Here is a 16,702-nt window from a genome sequence, read left to right on the forward strand (position 1 = left end):
TGTTTCCTGTTCACTAGCCAATCTTCTATCCATGCCTTATAATTGGCTTATAATTGGAAAGCAGCGAACAAGGATTCACCAAGGGGGAGCTAAAAACACGGTGTGTTTAAAATTAAACTGTCTTACGGTAAGAATAGTTGAAGGCTGAGAGGGAACCCTAGACCCCTTTCTCACCTGGTCATAACAGGGTGCAAGAGCAGAGGGACCTAGATGTATTTGTGCATAAATCATTGAAGGTGGCAGAACAGGTTGACAGCGCTGTTAATAAAACACCCTTGGCTTACCTTATTAATAGGGGCATCGAGTCCAAAAGCAAGGAAATTATGGTAAACTTGTATAAAACATTGCTTTGGCCCCAACTGGAGTATTGCATCCAGTTCTTGGAACCACACTTTAGGAAATATGTGAAGGTGTTAGAGAGAGTGCAGAAAGATTCACAAGAATGGTTCCAGGTATGAAGAACTTCAGTTACGTACATAGATTGGAGAAGTTGGGACTGTTTTTCTTGGAGAAGAGAAGGTTGAGAGGAGATTTGATTGAGGTATTCAGAGGGGTCTGGACAAAGTAGATAGGGAGAAACTGTTCCCATTGGTGGAAGGATTAAGAACAAGAGGGCACAGATTTAAGGTAATTGTCAAAAAGAAGCAATGGTGACATGAGGAAAACTTTTTCATGCAGCAAGTGGTTAGGATCTGGAATGCGCTGCCTGAGAGTGTGATGGAGGCAGGTTCAATTGAGGCATTCAAGAGGGAATTGGATTATTATCTGAAGAGGACAAATGTAGAGCACTATAGGGAGAAGGTGTGGGAGTGGCACTAGATGAATTGCTCCTTCAGAGAGCCAGCACAGACATGATGAGCCAAATGGCCTCCTTCTGTGCTGTAACCTTTATATGATTCTGTTCTCAATTTGTAATCTGACTCTGAGATGTGGCAATGGCGCTGGTATCGGGACTGGAGGTTTCACAAATGAAAGATTTGTATAGCGCCACTTGCAATCACGAGATGTCTCAATGTGCTTTACAGCCAAAGAGTTTTTGAAGTGTAGTCACTGTTGTAATGAAGGAAACACAGCAAACTCTGACAAACAGCAGTGCAATAATGACCACATTTGTTTTTGTGATGTTGCTTTGAGTGATGAATATTGGCCAGGTCACTAGGGATAACTCTACTGCTCTTCTTTGAAGTGGGTCCTTTGAAGCAGTCTTTGGTACCCACTTGAGAGGGCACACGGTTCAACATCTCATCCAAGAGACTGCACCTCCACATGTGCAGCACACAGTACTGAACTGGAATGTCAGCTTTGATTTTCGTGCTAAGTCCTAGAGTGGGATTTGAACCCACAACTTTCTGAATTAGAGGTAGGAGTGCAACTGAGCTACAGCTGACACCAATGTCAATGTTCATGCTAGTGTTTAAGGCTGTGAGATGACTTAAAGTTCTGACTTGTTACCATGAAGTTGTAGGATTTGAGTTCTCCACATGGCAATTTCCAATATTTACTTATGCCATCAGCAGATTCCTCGAGAAGCCAAACAGTTGATGCAAAAAAGAAAGACAGATCATCCTGGCTGATAAGTGACATTGATTAAACTTGGATGCAAGAAATGTGCTCTGGTCCTCATTTTGGGTTTGCAAGATGTTTTCCCAGAGGTACATTAAGATAAGATCTCTGAAGTTTTTTTAGGCATATTATTGGGTAGAGTAAAAGGAGTTTTACTTTGCACCTGACTCGATTGCACCTGATCTGCGTATTATTGAATGAGCCTTTGTATACCATTGATGAAATTATGAATTGTTATGACCAGGTGAGAAGGGGTCTAGAGGTTCCCTCTCAGCCTTTGCCTGGTTTAACCATAACAGGGTTTAATTTTAAAAACAGCGTGTTTTAGCTCCCCCTCAGTGAATCCTTGTTCACCGCTTTCCAATTGTAACGCAAATAAATCAGACAGGTTTCCTTAGATTTAAACAAGAAAGGTGGAAGTTTATTAATCTTAAATTCTAATCCGGTTAACAACTACGAATATGCGACACAACCATGCTAGCATGCGTACGCAATAAACACACACGCAGATAGAGACAGAAAAAGTAGAAAAGAATAAAGGGGAACAGTTTGAGCCAATATCGGGGTTATAATTACAGTCCTATTCAATGTGGAGTCTTTGGTTACCAGTAAATTTTGCTGTTCATTGGAGCCCAGTTCACGCTTCAACTTGCTTCGATGTGGGATTTTTTTCTCTCTTGAGTTTTACGTATCTTCTGTGGGTCCGGTGGCTTGAGAAAAAGTAAGAGAGACAGCCAGTAGAGAGGCTTGCTTGTTCCAGCTTCAGTTGCAAACTGACCTCTGTTCCTTTCTGTGTGACACAAATAAAAAACCAAGTTGGCCAGCAGGTCAGTCATGTGACTAACTGGCTTAACCACTTCTGCGTTTGTGGATTGTATTATCTTAGCGGGCCCTGGAATGCGCTTCCTTACACCTTCAATGTCTGGTGATCAAAATCCATTTGGATTAATTGGATCAGGGGATAGTCCTTTGTCTCCACAAGCAACGTCTCTTGGTATGCAAATGTCGTTCCAGCCCAAATGTCTGGTGATCTCTTTAACAAGTCATTTCTTCACTCCAGCAACAGTTTAAAATTGATGTTCATATGACAAAATTAATATGCCTCATTCTTGGCAAATGGGGGTCTGCATGACAGAATCAATACTGTAACTCTTTAACCCAATGTAATGTTCAAAGGCTGAAAATTTCATTCATAAACTAATATTTATTCCACTATGTTACTAGAGTAGTGAGCTTTTTCAGATAATGCTGATTCTTTTGACACTGAAATAGTTTCAATTGTGGTTGACAGTCATGCGTTTCAGATTTTCTATATATGTCTGTTTAGGAGGAAATCCTAAAGGAAAGTTTGCCCTTGGCCTGGTTCAGAATGAATGGAAGGTCTATGTAAAGAGGCCATTAGATCGTGAGGAACAGGATATTTATCTACTGAATATTACAGCCACCGATGGGCTTTTTGTATCAAGAGCAGTGGTAGAAGTCCGAGTACAGGATGCGAACGATAATAGTCCAGTCTGTGACCAGGTATGTAAAACACACCCCTTTCATTTCTCTATAACTTTTTGTATTGTGAGTAATCTTTATTTAGTATTCTAATGTTTAAATTGTTTAAATTATTGAAGTATGAACTGTATCTGAGACAAACTGTGTGCTGTTAAATACCTGCAGGTCACCTACACAGAGACAATAGTGGAAGACATTCCACCTAATGAACTTATTCTAAGGATTGGTGCCCATGATGCTGACATTGGGTCTAATGCAGAAATACGGTATTCTTTGCATGGAGCTGGCTCAGATAAATTTTTCCTGGAACCAGAAAATGGTAAGTGTTTCTGTAATCTCAATATGGATTTTTTTCAGTTTATCGATTAGCGTATGATATAAAAAGGGTGACTTTCATTGTAATGTGACTTAGATGTACTATATTAAAATTCAGCTTAAGCAATACATATGGGAGCTCCGCCAGTGACTGAGGTGAACTAAACAGGAAAATTTTTGCTATCTGCTAATTCACACCAGACCAGAGATCAAACCTGAGATTGTACGGCTTGGTTTCTCACCAGGATATGTACGATTCACTGAGGCATTGGAGTGTTCCTTTTTTTTTAACAGAATTATCATAGTTGCCCACCGCTCACATTTTACACCAATCAGCTTTTTGGATGTACAAAATTGCCCCACAAAGCTTTGTCCAATATTCATGGATGCACAGAAGAAAAATAACACCCAAATGTTTTACAAATAAAACTGAAGACCGGAGAGCAGATTGTGGCACAGTAAAGTTTAGAAAAATAATGGTTGCAGAAGAGGGTAGAATCGTGATTAAAAGATTGGTATAATCACAATACATTTATCATGTCCTACATATCTATATAAGTATATCAGTGCACATTACACAGTTATATCAGCACCAAATGTGGGAAGCCAGCTATACAGCTGACTTTGAAGATGAAGTAGCAGATACACAACATCTGTATGTTGTGCACAGAGGATATTGTTCCTGCATTTAAAGGCTTTCATTTCAGTATGTATTCTAGCCTGTGATTGTTAGTTATTGTACATGAGCATGAAATATCTGCAAAATGTGTTTCATTGTGTGCACATTCACAGATGCTGTACTAAAGTTCCACACACAGGTTTTTATTTTGCTTCCATCAAATGTTAGAATCATTTTCCCATCCTTAGAATCCTTCTGTTCTGAACTTTAACACCACCACCCAATGGTTATTACTTGTAGCCCTTTATCTGCTTCTGTGAGTTTGCTAGGTTATTTTCTAGGCAAATATGAGTTAATGTTTATTCTACACTTTCGATTTGTTGTGATTATCCTATAGGTGAACTGAAAACATTATCAGCTTTAGACCGTGAGGAAACTCAAGTATATAATTTGATTGCCAGGGCTTCAGATGGAGGTGGTCGTTACTGCCAGTCGGGAATAGTTTTGTTATTGGAGGATGTGAATGACAATCCCCCTGTATTTTCCTCCAGTCATTATACTCAGTCTGTATATGAGAACACAGCAATAAACGTTTTGCTGGCAAAGGTTGAAGCAACAGACCCAGATATAGGTAAGTCAATGCATATTGTTTTAAACACTTATGGTGGTATACAGTGCAGCAAAATAAGCAATGAGACAAACTGACATGTTTTATTTATTTCTAATGCAATAGCAACTTTAATCCGACATAGCATTTAACTGATAACAAACTACAAATTATTTATTGATAATAATGCAGAATTGACATCGCAATCATTAATCTTTAATATCAAGAATTGAAATGAATGAGAAACTGGAAGAAGTAACAATGAATGACTTGGAAGTTGTACATTCTCATTTTTCCAGTTCCTGGAATGATAATATACACTATCTTCTGTTTAGCCTAGTTTTATACATCCTGGCATTGGAATATGCATATATTCCTTTAGTTTTCTGTACTTGCACCTCCATTAGCATCACTACCTCTGCCCCTACTTCAACCCATCTGTCACTGAAAACCTCATTTATGCCATTGTCACTTCGAGACTTGACTATTTCAATGCTCTCCAATAGCCGGCCTCCCGTATTCCATCCTCCATAAATTTACCCCCGATGTTTTCATATGGTGAATTTATTGCAGGACCTTTGTTGAGGGCCTAATCCATAATTTCCATTGCTCTAAAGTATAATGGCCCGAGCATGCTAACTAGCACACTCAACAATGTGCTTGACCTAAAAACAAAGTTCTAAGGTAATTCTAACTCTTCCTTTTGCAACTTATTTTTTCATGCTATGTTAAAATTGTTTTCAGAGATTCTTTTTTTCATCATAAATTGATCTTGCCTATTTATTACTTGGAATATTGTACCAGTATTAAAGATTTACTACTTTCACTCAAGTTGTAAGTAAACTACAAATGTGCTTAGCTGATCACAAGTCCACCAATACAACTATAAATAAAGTAAAAAGATAAAAACTGGAAATCTCAAATAGAGCAAAATTGCTGGAAAGACTCAGCAGATTGTTGAGCAACAGTAAAGAGAGGGTTCCGAAGAAGGGTCACTGACCCGAAACATTAACTCTGCTTCTCTTTCCACAGATGCTGCCAGACCTGCTGAGTGATTCCAGCATTTCTTGTTTTTGTTTCAGATTTCCAGCATCCGCAGTATTTTGCTTTTATTTTAGTAAAGAGAGAAGGACAGGTTAGGTTATTTTGGTTGTATACCTTTTCAGCAGAACCATCCTGAAGAATAACTTGCAACTGAAACATCATAACGTGACAGATGCTGACTGACCTGTTCTGCATTTTTATCATTTTCTGTATTTATTTTATTGTGCATTGCATGTTTGGTAAATTCAGCATACAAGTGTGTGTGCCCCAGAGGAGCAATACATTTGCAACAGTTAAATTCCACTTCAGGCCAATATGTTTTAGAAATCTAAAAAACTGAAAAACAAATTTTAGGAAAGCTACGGTATCCTTTAACAGTTACGTTCAAATGAAAAATAATGTAAAAGTTTTCCCTTATGTTACACACAGTTTTTATAATGGTACCATATGTGACTCATAATGCATACAAACATGTGTTTATAATCTCATGATGGTTTCCACTCAGTAGGTTATTCCTGCACTAAGACCCCATTAGAATTCTTTCTTTATATGCCACTGAGGCACAAGTATTTAATTTGCTTTGTAAACCAGCCAGTCTTTGTCATGTTGTGTTTATTTTAGTAAATTGATCAGAGTTGAAATTAACAATAAGTTTTTATCATTTTTCGTTCATTTATCATTCTAAATCGCACATGTTGCTCCTTGGCCCAGAACTAGATTGAACCTGAGTCACAATTTAAACTCTTAATAATATATTGGGCGCCAGTGGTTTATCCAAAAAACCTTGGACTGTACATAGCAACTTATTTGCTTCAGTGCCATGTGTAAAGTATATAGTGCTCCAATTATTGTGTTATTTTCATAAAGCACTTGCATCATCAAAATAGATGATCATAAAAGATAAGAACTACTTCAATGGAAATCATTTGACATTTTACTACCTGCTATCCTTTTGAATTCTAATTCTACATTTAAAAAATTTTTAAATTAACACTTGAAATTAAATCACAATTAGAAGTCTTCAAATACAAAAAGAACTCAACTGGATCAGCCACTTAAATGCTATGAATGCGAGGGCAGGTCAGAGGATTGATATTCTGCAGCAAGTAGCTCAACTCCTGACTCCCCAAAGCCTCTCCACCACCTACAGGGCATAAGTCAGGAGTGTGATGGAATACTCTTCACTTGCCTGGATGGGTGCAGCTCCAACAACACTCAAGAAGCTTGACACGATCCAGGACAGAGCAATCTGGTAGTCTGCCTGATCGGCAGCCCTTTCACCACCTTAAACATCCACTCCCTCCACCACCTGGCTATCATGGCTTCAATATCTTCTATCTACAGAATGCACTATAGCAACTTGCCAGGACTTCTTTGACAACATCTCCTAAAACCATGCCTTCCACCACCTAGAAGGACAAGGGCAGCAGGTGCATTGGAACGCCATGATCTTCAACTTTCCCTCCAAGTCACACACCAGCTTGGAAATATCCTTAATTCTCATTGGGTCAAAATCCTGGAACTCCCTACTTAACAGCATTGTGGTAGTCCCTTCACCAGATGGACTGCAGCAGTTCAAGAAGAAGGCCCACAGTCACAAAGCATAGCCATCTGGCTCAGTGGATCTTGTTTCAATAGGCTGCAGAGAACAGGGAAAACCTTCCTGGAGAAGCACAGCCTTCTCATGCACTGCTCCTCAGAGCTATCCAAGACATTCCTGTGGCCTATAGACTCTGTGGGAGGGAGCAACAACCCTCCTCCTACTGCTCTTCCTCGTTATTGAGGTTGCTGCTGCTTGTTCTACAACTCTTCTTCCATCCAGAACAATGGAGAAAGAATGGCACCTATGATAACCATGTGTGCTTATTCATAGTGAGTAAGATAACAAACATCAGAAACAAGCAACCTCCATGCTCACAATAATCCACTGGAAATCCAAAAAGCGCAACTGCGCTGTAACGATTCTGTGATTCTGTGATTGTGTGAACAGCACACAGACCCGTATGAACTGAGTGACCCTTAAATAGTGCCTTTCGTCACCTTATGAAACCAATCATTTTATTTAGTAAGTTGGATGCTGAGTGGGACTTGCAAATTTTGCATTGTAAAAAACAGTGGGTTCCTAAATGACATGATAGCATCCTGACTTGCATCTATTCTTATGTCACTACAACCACCTAAGAGAACTGCAGTAAAAGCATTGTGAATGGTGTGGTAATTTTTCACAGGTTAGTTTAATTGCCACCCTATTCCCACGGACTGTGCTGGCTTAAAAGCCTCTATACTGCCTCCACAATATGCCACTGAGTTTGGATTTAAGGTCTGATTTTTATTACTTTTTATTTGTAGGACGTGTTGGACTTTCCTGTGGTTAGATATTCCACAAGGTCCATTGAATATTGTTTGATCCGGCGAGCTTTCTAGTTTGATTCTATCAAAATAGAGCTGGGAGAAACTGGTGGTTTTCCAGTCAGTTGAGAATGAAATCCTGTCACTGGCAAAGGTTTTTCACCATTCCAAGTTAACTTCAGTTAATACTGCATGCGAGAAATGACCCAAAAGTAAGCCTTCCCCACCTCATGAGGAAACAAGGTGCCTTCTATTCTTGGTAGAATATACTTCATGCACATTGTGGAGGGTGGGGGGTGGGTATTGAATTAGGCCAGTAATCAGGTGCGGGGATCATGATGTGCGCTTAACCTTTGCGCAGTCTGAGCAATACAGACATAATGTAAATGCCAGCTAAGCACGCTGTTGTGTGGCTGCATGCTTTAGCAGGAGATCTGAGTTTGCTTAAGGTCAGAACCCTGTAAAGCCAGCCTGCATTATTTAAAGGGGAGGCGCATTTTGGCTGCAGCAGCTGCTGGAACTTGATCAAAAACAGTCTCTGTCTGAGCAGAAAGAAGAGTGAAAATAGCACCGCAGGCCAGAGAGCATGCCCCAAGGCTCTCTGATGCAGCACTGGACGCCTACGGTGTGGGAGGCAGACAGGAGGAGAGAGGTCCTCTTCCCCCAAGGGTCCAGGAGGCCTTCGAGAGAAACACTACAAAGACAGTGGGAGAAGATAGTCAATCCCAGCAGTCTAGCTCCGAGGGCCTGAATGCAGTGACACAAAAATTTCAATGACCTCACATGAGTGGTCAAGGTCAGTGAAAGCATTTTCACATGTCACATCCTTGCAAATGAACCACTACCATCACACATGGCAGCGTTCACCGCACCCTCTTCACTCTCCTACAAACAGTCCCAACAAGCACAACTTATACCTAACAGTTATTGCTTCACCTCACCCTCATACACTTGGCACTGCTATAAGCCTCACAATCATATCTCACAGCTTGCACACACTGACAGCTATTTGGCTGTGACAGCCACATCTCCCAAAAACATTGCACTGTACTCACTGTCACAGTTCCCTCTCTCTTGCAGGACAAGGTGACCCATAATCGGATACAGCAGCCACTAACCACTAAGGCATGGTTGCATGCCTTCACCCCACCCCCGGAGGAGATGATGCTGACAATCATTAATGCGGCCTTGACTGAGGCCATAGCCAGTGGCAGGGCTGAAACCATAGAGGATGACGGTATATTTCTACCTCATCGACATTCTCACATCTGACTTAGCCCACAATCACCTGTAATTTACAAGCTGTAGATGGTGTAAACATGCGCCTCTTGTTTTCCCCCACTTCCCACATCCCAACCCTACCCTTGTGCCTTTCTCCTTTTGGATACCTAAGCACTGCCACCTGGTCAAGAGCTGGTTCAGGAGCCTGAAGTGCAGAAAGAACAAGAGCTCGATGGAGTAGAAAAGCCATCACTTGATCTCACACTCGCAGCCAGTAGCTCAGATAATGATACTGTGCATTCTTTATAGGGTAGCATAGAGGCAAATCTGCAGTGGAGAGTCACTGGGCACGGGTGCAGTGGGCTGCAGCCAGGCTGGGGGGAAAGATAGTCCAGATGTCAACTCTCCTGAGGGTGAGGTTGCACTTTAATTCTGCTGCAGAGGGGTCAGGTGGCATACAAAAAAAGGTCGGTGGGCATGCACACAGCAATACTTGGTGCATTGACAGGCCTGCGCCTGCAAGAAAGTCTGCCACTGTCAAGGAGCACAGACGAGTCTGGCTCCAACTTTACACAGTGCTGGGGGTCCAACCTTTCCAGCATGGAAGTGATGGTCAGCTCCATGAGAACACTTGTGGACCGTAACATGATGCAGCATCTGATGGCTGATGTCTCAACTTCCATTGCAGCAGAAGCAGAAGCCACGTAACGTCTGAGTGCTGCAGTGAAAGCTCAGACGAAGGTCACAAATGTAGTGTAATATAATATAGTAGACATTGGGTTGTTACTAGGCAGATTATGTAAATAGCCTGTGTGTATCTCACAGGAAGTAATGTAATGTAATCTGTACAGAACCTTGTGGAGAGTTGTAGAGGAAACCTTAGATGCAAGAAGTGTGCAATGAACTCCCGTTATTTCAACCGTCAGATACTTATATATTCTGTACTAAGTCTTAATAGTTATCAGAATATTATATGGTGGCAGCAGTAAACTAAGAGAGACGATGAGGAATTCTTTGCCTTTACTGGAGAACTTCGAAAAGTAGCTGGACTGAACAAAGCCAAGGCGTGGCCAAGATGGTCCCAGAGGTTTGCAATATATCATACTGTATCAGATCTCGTACTGAAGCCAGACACTGAGCAGGTCAATACGCTATTGTATGCAGTGGGGGAGTGTGCAGATGACATCCTCATTACTCAAAGAATAGATGAAAGGAAGGCTACATATGAAGAAGTCATTAAAGCACTTGAGACTTTAATGTAAGAAAAATGTCATCATGGAGCATGCCAAATTTAATAAGCATACCCAGCAGACTCAGCACTGATTCATTTATCAAAGATTTATATAAACTCACTGAGTATTGAAAATACATCAGTTTACAGGAAGAGCAGATTAGAGACAGGATTGTGGGCAGTGTATCATATAACACCCTTTCAGATCATCTACAGTTGAGGAGTGATCTCACGTTAAAGAAAGCGATTAAATTGAGCAGAAAGCAGAGGTTAGAAGGTTTAACCGATTTGCTGTTTGAGGGGACAGGGAGAGTCTGATTTTGAAAGTAGCAGACTCAATTGAATTCATTAAGAAAACAAAAGGGAAAATTAGTGGTAAAAGACAAGAAAGGTGAGAAGAGCATTCAGAGGTAGCAGCAACCAATTGCAGTAGGTGTGGCTAAAAGAGGCACAAGCAAGAAAACTGCTGAGCCAGAGAAGCTGAGAGCTTTTCATGCAGAAAGTAGGGACACTTTCAATCAGTGTGTCACAGTTAAAATACAGCAGGGAATACAATTAAAGGAAAACCCCATCAGAGCAAAACAGTTAATGATATCCAAAGTATGGAAATACCTTTCGTAGTCCAATGAACAAGTGAGAATTGCTGGACAGCAGAAATTCTTATAGAAGGTAACAAGATTAATCTTAAACTGGACACGGGAGCAGCAGTTTCAGTACTAGCTAACACAGAACCATGGCTGAAAAAGAAAACTCTCAAACCAAAAGGTAAAAAAAAATTATATGGGCCTGGAGGCATTGGGTTGAAGGTAATGGGAGAGTTAAAGACAACCGGGGAAAGGAAATTTCTGAGACCTTATATGTAATTAAAAATCAAAGTTGTTCATTCCTAAGTAGGAAGGCTTACATTGACTTACAACTCATATATAGAGTGGAAGAGCTCAAATGTAAGGAAGACCAGCCTAGAGAGTTCCAAAGATTCACCACCCTCTGAGTGAAGAAATTCCTCCTCATCTCAGTCTTAAATGGCCTGCCCCTTATTCTGAGACTATGTCCCTTGGTTCTAGACTCACCAGCCAGGGGAAACATCCTATCTACATCCACCCTGTCACGCCCTGTAGGAATTTTGTAAGTTTCAATGAGATCACCTCTCATTCTTCAAAACTCTAGAGAATACAAGCCCGGTTTCCTCAATTTCTCCTCAAAAGACAATCCCGCCATCCCATGGATTAGTCTGGTGAACCTCCGGTGCACTGCCTCTATGGCAAGTATATCCTTCTTTAGATAAGGAGACCAAAACTGTACAGAATACTCCAGGTGCGGTCTCATCCAAGGTCTATACGATTGCAGCAAAACATCTACTTCTGTACTCAAATCTCCTTGTGAATATACCATTTGCCTTCCTAATTGCTTGCTGCACCTGCATGCTAGCTTCTAGTCACTTATGAACCAGGAAACCCAGGTCCCTTTGGACACCAACACTGCGCAACCTCTCACCATTTAAGAAATATTCTGTTTCTCCTACCAAAGTGGATAACTTCACATTGATTCACTATATATTCCATCTGCCATGTTCTTGCCCATTTACTTAGCCTGTCCAAATCCACTTGAAGCCTCCTTGCATCTTCCTCAGAACTTACATTCCCACCTATTTTTGTGTCATCAGCAAATTTGAAAATATTACATTTGGTCCTCACATCCAAATCAATTATATAGATTGTGAACAGCTGTGGCCCTAGTACTGATCCTTGTGGCACCCCACTAGTAACAGTCTGCCATCCTGAGAATGACCCATTTATTCATACTCTTTGCTCTGTCTGTTAACCAATTCTCAATCCGCACTAGTATATTACACCCAATTCCATACTTTCTAATTTTGTTTACTAACCTCCTGTGTGGGAACTTATCAAAAGCTTTCTGAAAATCCAAATACACCACATCCACCAGTTCTCCTTTATCTATACTGCAAATAACATCCTCAAAAAACTCCAACAGGTTTGTCAAACATGATTTCACTTTCATAAATCCATGTTGACTCTGCCCAATTTTATCATTATTTTCTAAGGCCGTAATTTTATGCCCCCAACTGAGTGAGTGGGTGGTGGGGGGAGCGTAGAATTGAGTGCGAGGTGGTGGGGGGGTGGCATTCCAGACCCCTCCCACACCCACCACAATTTTATGCAGGGCGGCGGTGGCAAGAAACGGCCTGCCCACTCCAGGCTTTTAAGTGGCCAATTAACTGGCACATTAGGGCCTTCGCCCGTCGCTGCGGGTATTTTACCCTTGGCTGGTGTGCGGCTGAGGCCTCAAAAAGCATTCTTGCAGGCTGATGGCGGGAGTCCCTCCTATTCGGGCACTCTGTACCCCATGGAGGGATGCCCCTGAAGCCCTAACCGCCACAACCCACAACGCTCCCCCTGCCCCCCTAACCGACCCCCCCCCCCCCTTGCCTTGCCGTATCCCGACGATTGTCCCCGGCGAGGCCATAAACACTTAACTTTTTTCCGGGGCCGTCCTTCATCTTCTTCCGATGGCTGGGTGTAGTCCCAGCAGTGGCCACTACTCCCGGTGGCGCTGCGGGGACTAAGAGCGGCCGGCCCGCTGATTGGTCGGCAGCTCCATTAGGTGGGACTTACTGCCTTAAGGAGATGGAAGTCCCGCCTAAGACCACCTAAAGGTCTGGGGAGCGAAAAATCCCTGTCTGGCTCGCCAGGCTCAGTGGAGGCGGGCTCGCCATCGACTTTTCGGCCGGTGGTTGTGGCCTCCCGCCCAATGAAAAATTCTGGCCTAAGTGTCTAGTTATCACATCCTTTATAATAGATTCTAACATTTTTCCTTCTACTGATGTCAAACTAGAAGGTCTGTAGTTCTCCATTCTCCCTCTCCCTCCCTTCTTAAATCGTGGGGTTACATTTGCTACTTTCTAGTCTGCAGGAACCTTTCCAGAATCTATAGAATCTTGAAAGATAACCACCAATGCATCCACTATCCCTATAGCCACCTCCTTCAACACTCTGGGATGTAGCTCATCTGGTCCAGGGGATTTATCAACCTTCAATCCAGTTAACTTTTCAAGTACTACCTCTTTACTAATACTAATTTATTTCAGTTCCTCAGTTTCACAAGTCCCTTGGTTCCCGAGTATTTCTGGGAGATTTTCTGTATCTTCTTCTGTGAAGCCAGACACAAAGTAATTGTTTAGTTTCTCGGCAATTCTCCAGTATAAATTCTCCTGTCTCCAGCTGTAATGGGCCCACATTTGTCCCAGCTAATCATTTCCTTTTCACATACCAAAATAAGCTTTTACGGTCTGCCTTTATGTTTCTCACTAGCTTGCATTCATATTCTCTTTTCCCTTTCTTTATCAGTTTCTGGGTCATCCTTTGCTGGATTCTAAATTGCTCCCAATCCTCAGGCTTACCACTTTTTCTGGCAACCTTATAAGCCACTTCCTTTGATCTAATGCAATCTTTAACTTTGTTTATAAAAGCAAAATACTACGGATGCTGGAAATCTGAAATAAAAACAAGAAATGCTGGAACCACTCAGCAGGTCTGGCAGCATCTGTGGAAAGAGAAGCAGAGTTAACGTTTCGGGTCAGTGACCCTTCTTCGGAACTGGCTAACAACTTCGTTTGTTAGCCATGGTTGATTCACCTTTCCCATTGGGTGCTGTTTCCTTTGAGGAATATATATCTGTTGTAGACCCTGTAGTGCTTCTTTAAGTACTAGCCATTGCCTGTCTACCATCAAATCTTTTAGTGTATTTTCCCAAAACACCACAGCTAACTTGCCCCTTATACCTTCATAGTTTTCCTTGTTCAGATTTAAGATCCCAGCTTCAGAATGAAATATATCATGTTCAAACTTAATGTGAAATTCCAGCATATTATGGTCACTATTTCCCAAAGGCTCCTTGACAGCAAGGTTATTAATCAGCCCTTTCTCATTACATAATACAGAATCTAAAATAGCCTCATACCTATTTGGTTCTTCAACGTACTGCTCCAGAACCCATCTCGTACACACTCGAGGAATTCATCCTCCACAGCATTAGTGCTGATTAAGGTTACCCAGTCTGGTTGTAAATTTAATTCGCCTATTATTACAGTATTACCCACATTATATGCATCTCTAATTTCCTGATTTATACCGTGCCCAACATTGACACTACTGTTTAGTGGCCTACAAACAATTCCCACAATGTTTGCTGTCCCTTGCTGTTTCTTAGCTCCACCCAAACTGATTCTACATCTTGATCCTTCGATCTAAGATCCTCTCTCACTAATCTACTGATCTCATCCCTTATTAAGAGGGCTACCCCACCTCCTTTTCCTTTTTACCTATCCTTCCTAAATGATGAACATCCTTGGATATTCATTTCCCAATCTTGGCCACCCTGTAGCCATGTCTCTGTAATGGCAATTAAATCATACCCATTTATCTCAATCTGTGCCTTCATATCATCAACCTTGTTGCGAATGCTGTATGCATTCAGATAGAGTGCCTTTAATTCTGCCTTTTTAACATTATTCAGCATTCTGATCCTATTTGATGCTTGCCCTTGCTTTGTCTGTCTTCTAATTTTGCTTACTACTTTTCGACTTCCTGTTACCAGTTTTGCTTCCCTCCAATGTGAGCACCCTCTCAGGTTCCCATCCCCCTGCCAATCTAGTTTAAACCCTCCCCAACAGCCATAGCAAATCTCCCTGCGAGGATATTAGTCCCAGTCCTGGTAAGAAGCAACCTGTCCATCTTGTACAGGGCCCACCTGTCGCAGAACTGGTCCCAATGCCTCAGAAATCTGATGCCCTTTCTCCACACCAGTTTTCCAGCCACATGTTCAATCATTCAATTCTCCTATTCCTATTCTCACTAGCACGTGGGACTGGGATTAATCCTGAGATTACTGCTTTTGAGGTCCTGCTTTTTAATCTCCTTCCTAGCACTCTAAAATCTGCTTTTAGGACCTCATCCCCCTTCCTACCTATGTTGCTGGTTCCAATGTGGACCATGACCTCTGGCTGTTCACCCTCCCCCAGAAGGATGTCCTGTAGCCGCTTTGTGACATCCTTGACCCTGGCACCAGGGAGGCAACAATATCATACTGAAGTCACGTCGACAGCGACAGAAACGCCAGTCTGTTCCCCTAACTAATGAATCCCCAATCACTACTGCTCTTCCATTCTTCTTCCTCCCCTCCTATGCAGCTGAACATTTGTGATACCACAAACTTGGCTGTGGCTGCAATCCTCTGAGGGACCATCACCCTCACCAGTATCCAAAGTGATGCTGCAATCAGCCATCAGCCCAGAGGGCAACCCAAATGAAGAACTTGAGTCATCCAGTAGTTCTACTCAAGCACTGTAGAGTCAGAAGGAGGAACTAGAAGACTCAAAATGTCAAACCTATATGAAAGAAAGAAGAAATCGTTACGGCAGACTTGTGAAAACGCCACTGCGATTATTGATCTGAAAAGAGAAGTCAGAGACTTGGCGGGGGTGGGTGGGTGATGTAGTATAGTATAACATATTAGACATTGGGTTGTTACTGGGCAGATTATGTAAATGGGGAATGTGTGCGTCATCACAGGAAGTGTTGTAATGTAATCTGTACAAAACGTCATGGAGAGTTGTAGAGGAAACTGTAGATGCAAGCCGTGTTCAATGAACTCCTGTTATTTCAACCGTCAGACTCCTATATATTCTGTACTAAACTTTAATAGTTATCAGAATACTATAACAAGATCTTAGCTTGTTGCCATAAAGGCTCAGACTGCTGCCATCATGGCTGCGGATACCAGTGCACAAAGTGGCTTGCAGGGTCTCAAAGCAGTCTCGCAATATGTGGTCCAGCAGATTACTAGGCTGGCTGAGGTCTTGCCCCAGGATAGTGGCAGTAGCTCAGTGGAACAGGAACCAGCTGTCATCTCAGGGTAACACTGTGCCAGTGTCCCTGCTGTTGCCTGTCACATAGCCAACCTGCTGTGACTGCTGCCACCAATGCAAGGTGGTGCAGTCTGAAGTGGGCCTTCTAGGCCCAGGGCTGCTCAAGGGTGTCCTCCAGGGCCATCTGCAGCCTCCCCCACTGAAAGTTAGCAGTCGTCCACCAGCCATGCTGTAGCCACTGGGGGAACACTGCATAAGAGCACGAGGCCAGGCAAAGGAACATCAAACAGGCACTAAAAGAATGTGCAAGGGAGATATAGTTCACTTTTGTATGAAGTAGTGGCTGGTTTTTTGGATAAAGCTATT

General features: G+C 42.2%; 1 protein-coding gene across 4 annotated transcripts in view; it reads left to right on the forward strand.

Annotated features, from left to right (window-relative positions):
- Positions 1-16,702, forward strand: part of fat3a (FAT atypical cadherin 3a) — an 874,448-nt gene that overhangs the window by 739,942 nt on the left and 117,804 nt on the right. For all 4 annotated transcript variants that reach the window (XM_068033985.1, XM_068033988.1, XM_068033986.1 and 1 more), the window contains 3 exons: positions 2,891-3,087; positions 3,232-3,385; positions 4,398-4,631. In XM_068033985.1, coding sequence (XP_067890086.1) covers positions 2,891-3,087; positions 3,232-3,385; positions 4,398-4,631 — 585 coding nt within the window. The remainder of the gene's footprint in view (positions 1-2,890; positions 3,088-3,231; positions 3,386-4,397; positions 4,632-16,702) is intronic.

The sequence above is a fragment of the Heterodontus francisci genome, chromosome 6, assembly GCF_036365525.1.
Source record: "Heterodontus francisci isolate sHetFra1 chromosome 6, sHetFra1.hap1, whole genome shotgun sequence".
NCBI lineage: Eukaryota > Metazoa > Chordata > Chondrichthyes > Heterodontiformes > Heterodontidae > Heterodontus > Heterodontus francisci.